Source organism: Elgaria multicarinata, chromosome 21 (assembly GCF_023053635.1).
Source record: "Elgaria multicarinata webbii isolate HBS135686 ecotype San Diego chromosome 21, rElgMul1.1.pri, whole genome shotgun sequence".
NCBI classification, from domain to species: domain Eukaryota; kingdom Metazoa; phylum Chordata; class Lepidosauria; order Squamata; family Anguidae; genus Elgaria; species Elgaria multicarinata.
The window spans coordinates 13,904,683-13,916,231 of NC_086191.1; the positions used below are offsets into that span (position 1 = coordinate 13,904,683).

Genomic DNA, 11,549 nt, shown 5'->3' on the forward strand with positions numbered 1-11,549 from the left:
TTTAAACATTTGAATTAGTTGTATGTATTTTATGGTGTTTTTATTTGTGTGGTGCCCCGCCTCGATCCAGAAGGAGAGGCGGGTAAATAATAATAATAATAATAATAATAATCTCAGTGAGGCTTGCTTCTGGTTAGGGCACGATCCTATGCTGGCAGTTGTAGGACTTTTTTCTGGCTAGGGAATTGCGCCTTTTGCCTCCCTGTCTGATCTTTCTTTACTGCATATTTCCCATTTTCTGTTTAGTCTAGCACTAAACATTTGGATAGGAGCATTTCCCCTCCTATCCACACTGTTCTTTGTTTTTAACTGTGTATATTGTTTTATACTGTATGTTTTTATCTGTACGCCGCCCTGAGATCTTAGTGATATAGGGTGGGATATAAATATTTTAAATAAATAATAAAATATTTATTTTTCTAATCCAGGACCTTTTGCTTTTAAAACAATAGAAAATAATAATTGTCTTTTCTACTGGTCTTGTATGAGGACAGCAAAAAGAACTACCATAAAGAAATTTGTACAGCCACTAAAAATACATGTTGATTTCAGATACATTGAATGTCTCACTTGATCTTTATTTCGGCGATTTTAACATATTTGCTTGGCTTTTCCCCTTCCTCCTCCCTCCCAATCCCCTTTCCTTTTGTGTCGTGTCTTTTAGATTGTAAGCCTGTGGGCAGGGACTGTCAAGAAATATTTTTGTAAGCTGCTCTGAATGGCAGGATAAAAATGCCTAAATAAATAAATGTATTTTGTAGAACACGGCGGTGTGACTTGTGAGCTGTAGAACCAGACATGTGACCAAGGCCACGTCCCCTTGGGGGGCAGGTGGGGCCATCCTTTTGGGGGGCGGGCATGATGTTGGGGTGGGCAGGTCTCCTTGAGAGCGGCCGTACGGAATTGTAGTCCAGCAACATCTTGTCTAAATATATATTCTCAATCTTTTATTCACATGCACATGTCGTTTCAATCAAAATAGCCTGGTGGCGTTGATGTCAGTTGTGATATGTGCATGTACCTGTAAGAAGCCTGTAGCTGCTAGTCTCCAGGTCGTCATCGAAGGCCTGGGCGGGGCCTCTGTTTCTTCATCCACCTGGTGGCATGGGCCTTGCTGCAGGGAGTTGGGTGTATCACTGTTCCAGGAGGTTTCAATAATAAAGGAATCCAGCAAGGAAAAGGCTCTGCAGTTATTGCCTGGTAGTCTAGGGCAGGGGTCCCAAATCCCTGGGCCATAGACTGGTCCCAGTCCCAGTCCATGGCCTTTTAGGAAGCAAGCCGTGCAGGTGAGCTGCTTTTACCCACCCACCTCCACCCCAGCGTACCTGGGCGCCGGGCGCCATCTTGCCTGCCCAACCGAAGCAAAGCCAGGACGCTGGGGTGGGGACGGCAGCTTCAGAACGGCGCGCCAGTCCAGAAGCCGCCCCAGTGTCCTGGCTTCGCTTCGGCTGGGCGCCCACCCAGCCGAAGCGAAGCCTGAATGCTGGAGTGTTGGGGTGCGTGGCTTCCCCAAACCATCCCCTCAACCCCACCCACCCCAGGTCTGTAGAAAAATTGTCTTCCACGAAACCGGTCCCTGGTGCCAAAAAGGTTGGGGACCCCTGGTCTAGGGGCAAACGGCAGGCTGAACAGGTAAGCTCACCCCTACGGTCCCTATGCCTGAGGGATGCTACAAGGTGTCAGAAGTGGACTATCCCGTTCAGAAAACCACCTGAAGAGGGTTTTTTAGTGCCCACCGCCATATTGGAAGAAAAGATGGAGCATGTCCTGGCCCGCTCCTTCCTGGGTTTGTGATGAAGAGAGTCTTGGTTCGAACCCAGGTTTGCCAGGAACCAGTGACTGCATTGTGACTCCTTCTCCTTGGTTTGTCCCTTTCTGCCTTAGAATCATAGAATAGCAGAGTTGGAAGGGGCCTACAAGGCCATTGAGTCCAACCCCCTGCTCAATGCAGGAATCTACCCTAAAGCATCCCTGACAGATGCTTGTCCAGCTGCCTCTTGAATGCCTCTAGTGTGGGAGAGCCCACAACCTCCCTAGGTAACCTTCTCCCAAAGCTCTTCCTGTTCCCAGCTGGGGTCTCTCCCCCCCCCCCCCCCACTCGGCTGTTTTGGGAGCTGCCCCCTTTTTGTATCTGTTATGTATAAATCTTGCAAATAAATAGATATATAAAGACTCATGTTGTGACTTTTCTTTTGATAATGCCCGTGAGCTCTCTTGCATTTTAAATCTCTCTATTGCTGCTAGAGTTTCTTTTTATTTGGGTTGTTTTCAGCTTTTCAATTGCAGTTTTAAGCTTATACTGTCATAAGCTTCTCTGTGGAATGAGCTCCCTAAGGAGGTTCGCTTGGCATGTACATTATATGCCCTTAGATGCCAGGTGAAGACCTTTTTATTCTCCCAGCATTTTAACAGTCTATAAATAAATTTGAACTTGGCGTTTTGAATTTGTAATTTTGCATTGCCGCTGTTTTGATCTGGTTGAGCTTTTATATTGTATTTTATATTGTGGTTTTATACTGTTGTTTTATACTTTGAATGGTTTTAATTTTGGTGAACCGGCCAGAGAGCTCCAGCTCTTGGGCGGTATAAAAATGTAATAAATAAATTAAATAAATATCAGGCTGAAGCCTGGCCTGGATTCGGAGCCCCGCCAGAATCGGAGCCACCAGCCCATACCCGCACTGCACCCCATGGCGTTGATTCCCTCCGTAAATGCATGCAAATCGAAGGGATCGCTGCCCAAATTGCGCCTTGCCCTGCCCCATCCCTCCCTCCTTTCCACCAGCATGGCTTTTCCCCTCTCCAGAGAGCCTCTCTCCGCCTTGCACCGGTGGGGACGCATTTCGCGCTTCCCCGGACCTTATTTCACGGCTGCTTGCCTCGAGGGGGCGTGGCTCCGTTGCCTTGGCCCCGCCCCTAACCGGAGTCAACCCGGGATCGAGCGCCACGTCGGATGTGGGCGCAGGCAAAGGCGAGGACGCGCAGAGGGCGCCATCGCGCGTAGAGCGCGGCGAGGCAAAGGCGTCAGCAGGCTGGTTCTTTGGCAGCAGGGAGACAATACCTGCGGGGGTTGAAGGGGGCAGGTGGGTTGGTGTTCTTGGGCGGAAGGGGGCTGGGAAGGGGGAGAGGTAGGGGGCTGAACCTCCAGGCGCCTCTCTGGGTGTCAGGCTTGGGCAGAACCCAACTGGGGCCCCAGCTGGGTCTCCCTTGCGACAACCACAGCAGCCATGTGGGTCCCCGGACTCCTGGGTCCCTGGGTTTTGGTCCTGTCCCTGTCCGCAGGGGGCTGCCAGGCTCTTTCCTTCCAGCTTCCGCCGCAGACCCGCAAATGCCTGAAAGAGGAGCTGCACCGGGACGTCATGGTCACCGGGGAATACGAGGTCTCCGAAGCCGCCGCGCCAGGAATCCGGACAGACTTACGGGTGAGGGCTCCGTCCACCCACGCACCCACCCACACCCCTGTGCCCCCTCTTCGGGTCTTCCCAAGCGGTGGCCACGCTGTTGCCTCTTTCGGCGCAGACAGCAGAGGGATGAACTGGACTGCAGCTTGTGCCGTTCCGCCTTTAAGGCTGTGTCTTGGTGTGGCACTTTGGACATGCCCAGGGGCACTCTGGCTGCACCTGAGTGGACACCACCGCCGGCCCTCTCTATTATTTTATATCCATGGTCTTGACGTTTTGGTGTAAGACAGACAGAGATATGTATGTGCGTGTGTATGCGCAGGCCTGTATGTATGTAAACGACAAGAAGTAGAATAATGACAAAAGGATAAGTGAGCTGATGACCAAAAGATCCTTAAGTTTTCCATCATCTTATCCATGTACTTTCAGTGTTCATTGGATGATCTTCCCCGGAATTGTATTTTGTTTTGTAATAATAAATTCCTGCATTGAGCAGGGGGTTGGACTCGATGGCCTTATGGACCCCTTCCGACTCTACTATTCTATGATTCTCCCCGCAGGTCACGGACTCCTCCGGACACCTCTTGTATTCCAAGGATGAGGCCAAGAAAGGGAAATTTGCCTTTACCACCGATGATTACGAAATCTATGAAATTTGCTTTGAAAGCCATGGACAGCCAGGTATGTGGGGGTGGGGGTGGTCCTGGGTGCTTGTTGCACTGAACTGACCCATGAGCCTCCGGGCAACACAACCTGCCTCTTCTTTACTGTCTCCCACCCCCCACCCCTTTTGAAGCCTTCCCATAGTTCTGACAGTGGGGTTTAAATTTGTAAAAGCACCAAAAAGAGAGAGGTACGGGGGCCGAGGCCTGCCTAAGATTCATGGGAGGCTGCAACCTTGATGAAGCTAAGTGGGTTTTTGATGAGGCATTGCCATTAGAAATTAATGGCAGTTAATTTCTGGAATTCTGGTCAGTTTCTGGAAGGGTGACTACCTGGGAACCCCATGTACATTGATTCCTGCATTGAGCAGGGGGTTGGACTCGATGGCCTTGTAGGCCCCTTCCAACTCTATGATTCTATCTATCATTCTATGCCCCTGAAGTCCCCTGGCCTCTGTTCCCCAGTTTTTGGTGTGTTCACCCACTGGAGAGGGGAATGTCCTCCAAACATGCTCAGAGACACTCATTCTGTTCAATTTGCATGTTTCACGGCTGACCCTGGATTGGAAAAAAGAGCAGGTTTATTTATTTATTTATTTAATTGTTGCATTTCTATACTGCCCACTAGCTGAAGCGCTTTGGGCGGTTCCAAATAATTCCTGTCGCTTTTACACACACACACATTATTATTCTATCTATTTTCCTCTGCAAAGTAAGCTAGACAGATTATTTGCCTGTATCGGTTGTTTCAATTCTTTAATATGGCTTGCTGTAGTCCGCCAAATTGTCAGAAAAAAATACAGCCATGGTTGTTGGTTGGTTTTCATTTCTCAAAAGCCTACCTGGAATCCGTATTCCTTTAGGGGTACTTATGCTCAGCACACCAATTTCTGTTGCCTTCAGCATTTCTAGGTGGGTCTTTGAAGAAACAAATGGAAAATTAGTGATTGCTTTACAATCAGCAGAAACATCTTAAATCCCTCTCTCTAAGCTGAGTGTATATATATTTTATTTTATTTTTATTTATTACATTTTTGTAGCGCCCAATAGCCGAAGCTCTCTGGGCGGTTCACAAAAATTAAAACCATAATAAAACTACCAACAGGTTAAAAACACAAATACAAAATATGGTATAAAAAGCACAACCAGGATAAAACCACGTAGCAAAATTGATATAAGATTAAAATACAGAGTTAGAACAGTAAAATTTAAGTTTGGTAACACTCAAAATATATCAGTAATTTGAAGGTTCAAGAATTTTTAACTGCTCTTAACCAATACCTTCCTTAGGTTACGTCCTCCCTGGCCTCAAGCTTTCTGCTATGCTCAGGGTCAGATTAATTGGGGGAAAAGGAGGTTTGTGGGTGTTTTTTTTTTAAAAAAAAAAATCACCAAAGTATGATAAGATGTGTAGAGATCTTGGAAAAATACACACTGAGCTGTAAGTGGGGAAAGCCAAACAGATCAGGGTTTTAATGGAATTGTCTTAATGCGGGTTGAGGGTTTTAATGGAATTGTTTTATATGTTATTGTAAAGCCAGAAATGGTAAGGCGGTGCTATAGAAATGCTTTAAATAATAATAAATAAATAAATAAATAATCAGGTACGGGAGTAGAATTTGGGACACTCCCCCATTTGAGAGTTATCAGAATTGTTTTCTTATTATGAAAAAAAGGTAAGCTTCATGTATCACCCATTTTTAAAGCCTGGTTTCTGGTGGCTTTTAGAAAAATTCTTAAGAGTTGCCGTGCATTCACAGGCCTCACTTTGGCTACTGCTTTAGTTAATGGGAAGGCATGGGCATTTTGTGTATGCTCAGGGTTTTTTTCTTATCATTTCCCACATGCTTAAAGGAGGTTCCAAAACTTTTATATTGTGGTTGGAAGTTTCCATATTTTATACTTTAATTATACTCTATAGTTTTAATCTTGTGAACTGCACAGAGAACTTCTGCTGTTGTGTGTGTGTGTGTGTGTATATAGAAATGAAATAAATAATAAATGAATAAAATAATTGTCCTCTAGAACTATCATCATCATCATAGCTTCGGCTATGGGGCGGTATATAAATGCAATAAATAAAATCTAACCTTACTCTCTCTGTCTGTATCTATCTGGATCTATCCCTATTTCCAGCACCACTCACTTCAACCATTCTTTTTCATCTGGTCTTCCAGGGAATTTCCGGGTCCCCGACCAACTGGTCACCCTCAATATCAAACACGGGGTGGAGGCACGGAATTATGAAGACGTAAGTATAACAACGCCCACTTTGCTAGGGGAGGCTCTTGATAATAGCCCTATATGGTTCGGGTCCAGGTTATCTGAAAGACCGTATTCTCCCTTATGAGCCTGCCCGTGCTTTGAGATCTTCTGGAGAAGCCCTTCTTTCAGTCCCACCATCTTCACGGGCGCACTTGGTAGGAACATGGGACAGGGCCTTCTCGGTGGCTGCTCCGGTGCTCTGGAACTCTCTTCCCGGGGAAGCTAGGCTGGCTCCCTCCTTGATGGGCTTTCGGAAGCAGGCAAAAACTTGTTTGTTCCAGCAGGCCTTTGGAGAATAATCTGGCCCTCCATCTATGTTAATGACTTATAATTTTGTTGTGTATTTTAAACGTTTTTTTTCTTCTTCTTTCCGATGTATGTTTCAAACTTTGTAAGGCCGCCTTGAGGCCCAGTATTGGGCAAAAGGTGCGATACAAATAATAATAATAATAATAATTTGGGGTGCCCCATGGCAGGTGGGCAGTGGGCATGGAGTGGGGTTATGCTGGTCCTCAAAGCATGGGGTGAATGCAATGTGTAATGACAGCATAACCCTTTCCCGTGGCTCTTCTCCAGAGATGGCTGGTCTTTTCTGACTTGGACACTGTGTCTCCAAAGCTCAAGGTTTAGCCCTCCCCAGCATGGGTGCTGCTATACCTAGACCGAATCACTTTCCCAGGGTCCTGGATTTATTCCATACGGTCCGGAGTGTCCATTGGTGCCAATAGAATTTTTTTCTCTCTGCTTCATTGCCATGCAGAGGGCAGTTTTCAATTTCCACTTCCTACAAGCTACAATAACCTCCCCCCTCCCAAATATATATATATCTTCCTTTGCATGGCAAGGAAGCTTAGGGGAAGGAAATCCTTTTTTCCCATTGGTTTGGTTGATCTGGGTTAGGGTGCAAATAAATGGAACGATTTCTTTGATTTGAGATGATTCAGTTGAGCAATTAATTGGCTGCCTTTGCCCCCTGTGAAATGTAAATAAACCCTCCCAATGTCTTTTCATTGAGCCCCTGTATAAATGAACATCAGCAGATTTTATGCTGATTTGCGTCATAGAATCATAGAATAGCAGAGTTGGAAGGGGCCTACAAGGCCATTGAGTCCAACCCCCTGCTCAATGCAGGAATCCACCCTACAGCATCCCTGACAGATGGTTGTCCGGCTGCCTCTTGAAGGCCTCTAGTGTGGGAGAGCCCACAACCTCCCTAGGTCACTGGTCCCATTGTTGTACTGCTCTAATAGTCAGGAAGTTTTTCCTGAGGTCCAGCTGGAATCCGGCTTCCTTTAACTTGAGCCCGTTATTCCATGTCCTGCACTCTGGGAGGATCGAGAAGAGATCCTGGCCCTCCTCTGTGTGACAACCTTTTAAGTATTTGAAGAGTCCTATGGGCCTGGGCCATGAATCTTTCGCCAGAAATGGCTGCATCTTTGAGCTCAGCGAGAGCTAGGTGACCTTGCAGGTGCTGGGGGGTCGTCCCTCCTCGGGGTCCAGCTCACCCTCTCCTCGCCTTTTCTTTAGATCGCGAAGGCGGAGAAGCTCAAGCCCTTGGAGGTGGACCTGAGGCGTCTGGAAGACCTTTCTGAATTCATCGTCAAGGACTTTGCCTTCATGAAGCAACGTGAGGAAGAAATGCGTGACACCAATGGTGGGTTTGTACGCTGACGCAGAATCATAGAATGGTAGAGTTGGAACGGGCCTACAAGGCCATCGAGTCCAACCCCCTGCTCAATGCAGGAATCCACCCTAAAGCATCCCTGACAAATGGTTGTCCAGCTGCCTCTTGAAGGCCTCTCGGGTGGGAGAGCCCACCGCCTCCCTAGATAATTGGTTCCACTGTTGTACGGCTCTAACAGTCAAGAAGTTTTTCCTGATGTCCATCCAGAATCTGGCTTCCTGCCACTTGAGCCCGTTATTCCATGTCCTGCACTCTGGGAGGATGGAGAAGAGATCCTGGCCCTCCTCTGTGTGACAACCTTTTAAGTATTTGAAGAGTACTCTCATGTCTCCCCTCAATCTCCTCTTCTCCAGGCTAAACAGGCCCAGTTCTTTCAGTCTCTCCTCATAGGGCTTTGTTTCCAGCTCCCTGATCATCCTCATTGCCCTCATTGTGGCTGCCTTCCACGTGGCACAGCGTGGGCGCCTCCTAGGACCCCTTGCCTTGCCCCAGAGGATGCTGGGAGCCATGCTCTCTTGATTAAACCGGACATGGCAATGAACTCAGACTCTGGGGCAGAACCCCTGGGCTTACTGGGGACTGAAGCTGGCACCTGTGCTTGACCAATCTCATACAGCCCCTCCCCAAACATAGTTAAACAATAAAGTTCCGAAAACGTGACAAACTCTGACACCGCTCTGCCATTCTCCCTTTCCCCTTTCTCTTTGCAGAATCCACCAGCGTTCGTGTCTTCTACTTCAGCATCTTCTCCATGTTTTGCCTCGTCGGCCTGGCTACTTGGCAGGTCTTCTACCTCAGGCGGTTTTTCAAGGCCAAGAAACTCATTGAGTGATTGGTTAAGGATGGGTGGGGGGAGGCAATAAGTGAATCCCATTCTTCCTGGGCTCCCTGCCTCACCCCTTCTCTAGCAACTTGCTCTGATCCTGAGCTGCCTGGATTCTTTTTTTTCTGGCTTTTTCCTTGGCCAGGAGTCTTGGTGGAACATGAAAACTGGACAGGATCTCTCGGCCAGCTGGAAATCAGAAACCCATTGGTATTGGAGGCTGGATTTCAAAACCACTGGCTCACTTTTTGTGTGTGTGTGGGGGGAAGGAAACCCTGGTGCTTTCCCTGGGTGCTGGTGGAAATTAGATGGTGGTTAACTGCAGTTAATTTAAATCCCAAATGCTGAGCACACTGGAGAATGTTTGAAAGTAATAAATGTTGGATAATAGATGTTGTTGTTATTTGGGAGGGTGGGAATACACACACACACACATGTACATACACACCTCTTCAACTGGGGCCAGGATTTATGGAGTTTAGCAGGATGCATGCGTGGAAGATCTGTAGCTTCCTTGGCCGGTTTTATAATTTTGACCTGTGGGTCATTATGCAATGTTGGAGAACATCAGAAGAGCCCTGCTAGATCAGACCAAGAGTCCATCTAGTCCAGCATTCTATTCACAGAGTGGCCGACCAGGCCCCCCAAACAGGACATGGTGCAACAGCACTCTCCTGCCCATGTTCCCCAGCAACTGGTGTACATAGGCCTCTGATTACGAGAGGAAGCATAGAGGCATCAAGACTGGTAGTCATTAATAGCCTTCTCCTCTAGGAGCAATATGGAAAGTGTGTGTTTGTGTGTTGTGTCTGCTGGAGTCCATTAATGTTGCCATTTTGTGTTTTGCGTACGCTAGAGTCCATTAATGTTGCCATTTTGTGTTTTGCGTACGCTAGAGTCCATTAATGTTGCCATTTTGTGTTTTGCGTACGCTAGAGTCTATTAATGTTGCCATTTTGTGTTTTGTGTACGCTAGAGTCCATTAATGTTGCCATTTTGTGTTTTGCGTACGCTAGAGTCCATTAATGTTGCCATTTTGTGTTTTGCGTACGCTAGAGTCCATTAATGTTGCAATTTTGTGTTTTGCGTACGCTAGAGTCCATTAATGTTGCCATTTTGTGTTTTGCGTACGCTAGAGTCCATTAATGTTGCCATTTTGTGTTTTGCGTACACTAGAGTCTATCAATGTTGCCATTTTGTGTTTTGCGTACACTAGAGTCTATTAATGTTGCCATTTTGTGTTTTGCGTACACTAGAGTCTTGATAAAATAGTTAAGAGCAGAGACACCACAGTGACAACAAAGGTCAGCATAGTTAAAGCAATGGTGTTCCCCGTAGTAACCTATGGCTGTGAGAGCTGGACCATAAGGAAGGCTGAGCGAAGGAAGATAGATGCTTTTGAACTGTGGTGTTGGAGGAAAATTCTGGGAGTGCCTTGGACTGCAAGAAGATCAAACCAGTCCATACTCCAAAAAATAAAGCCAGACTGCTCACTTGAGGGAATGGTATTAAAGGCAAAACTGAAGTACTTTGGCCACATAATGAGAAGACAGGACACCCTGGAGAAGAGGCTGATGCTAGGGAAAGTGGAAGGCAAAAGGAAGAGGGGCCGACCAAGGGCAAGATGGATGGAGGATATTCTGGAGGTGACGGACTTGACCATGGGGGAGCTCGGGGTGGTGACGGCCGACCAAAAGCTCTGGCGTGGGCTGGTCCATGAAGTCACGAAGAGTCGGAAACGACTGAACGAATAAACAACAACAAAGAGTCTATTAATGCCATTTTGTGTACACTAGAGTCCATTAATGTTACCCTTTTGTGTCTTGTGTACGCTAAAGTCTTTTAACGTTGCCAGTTTTCGTTCGTTTTACTGTCCTGTTTCTGTGTTTTGCATCAGTATGCTTTTTTTACGCCAGTTAAACAAAGAAATGTTGGTTTGTCTTTCTAGAGATTTCAGGTCTGTCGGTACAATTAGTGGGTGGTTGTTTTTCAAAAGAGGTGTTGGGGTTCAAGCTGTCACAGAAATGGTAGCCTTTGCTGTAGGCTGCTTGAACCCTAAGCTCAGATAGTTGGAGGCTGCAGGTGGAACTTGACCAGACCAGAATTTCCTCATCCCTGCATAACCTTTTTTTTGGTGAAGGCAAAAAAATTCAGATGAAGCACCTGCTTTGCCAGCCGAGATCTGAGGGATGGGGGATGGACACACAGAGGAAAAGGTGTAAGCAGAATGGACAGGTAGAACCCTATACAATCAACGGTTACATTGATCACCCTCTTTTTGCAGAATGTAAAAAGCCTTTGTTGGCTAAACTGGTAATTCTCACACATTGGGCCATGAGCTGTATTATGTCCGATCAAAAGCGTGGGGTGTTTTTTGGGGGGAACAACACATTTTAAGATGTGACTTTCTAGGCCACGTTCCTGAATAAGAAATGAGTTCACACTCCTTCCAAATAAATTTGGATCAGCCCAAATAACACGCCCCCACCTTGTCAACATTGCTGCCCCGTAGCAATGAGTGTTGATATAAAGGAACTGGTCCGGTGCGACCCCAAAGAAGTGTTCAGTGACTCCAAATCATATATCCACAGCGTCAGGACCATGTCCCACACAAGACATCACAGCAAACGCTTCATAAGAAATAAATTATTATTATTAATTTCTGAGCATGACACCATCGAGAGCACTGGGCCCATGGCCGCAACTGCCAGTAT

At 46.7% G+C, this 11,549-nt stretch overlaps 2 protein-coding genes across 2 annotated transcripts in view; one reads left to right on the top strand and one right to left on the bottom strand.

Moving 5' to 3' along the window:
* The window catches only part of LOC134412386 (zinc finger protein 208-like), a 489,474-nt gene that overhangs the window by 37,922 nt on the left and 440,003 nt on the right, over positions 1-11,549 (bottom strand). The window lies entirely within an intron of this gene.
* Positions 3,018-9,225, top strand: LOC134412408 (transmembrane emp24 domain-containing protein 10-like). Its single transcript, XM_063146323.1, has 5 exons — positions 3,018-3,422; positions 3,962-4,082; positions 6,241-6,314; positions 7,856-7,982; positions 8,723-9,225. Exons 1-5 carry the CDS (start codon positions 3,228-3,230, stop codon positions 8,842-8,844), a joined length of 639 nt encoding a protein of 212 aa, XP_063002393.1. The 5' UTR covers positions 3,018-3,227; the 3' UTR covers positions 8,845-9,225.

What these genes read in the sequence shown, in the direction of transcription:
- LOC134412408 (XM_063146323.1), top strand. Translation starts at nt 3,228, where the DNA reads ATGTGGGTCCCCGGACTCCTGGGTCCCTGGGTTTTGGTCCTGTCCCTG. An exon ending in GAATCCGGACAGACTTACGG is followed by an intron (nt 3,423 to 3,961) that starts GTGAGGGCTCCG and finishes TTCTCCCCGCAG; the next exon opens with GTCACGGACTCCTCCGGACA. An exon ending in TGAAAGCCATGGACAGCCAG is followed by an intron (nt 4,083 to 6,240) that starts GTATGTGGGGGT and finishes CTGGTCTTCCAG; the next exon opens with GGAATTTCCGGGTCCCCGAC.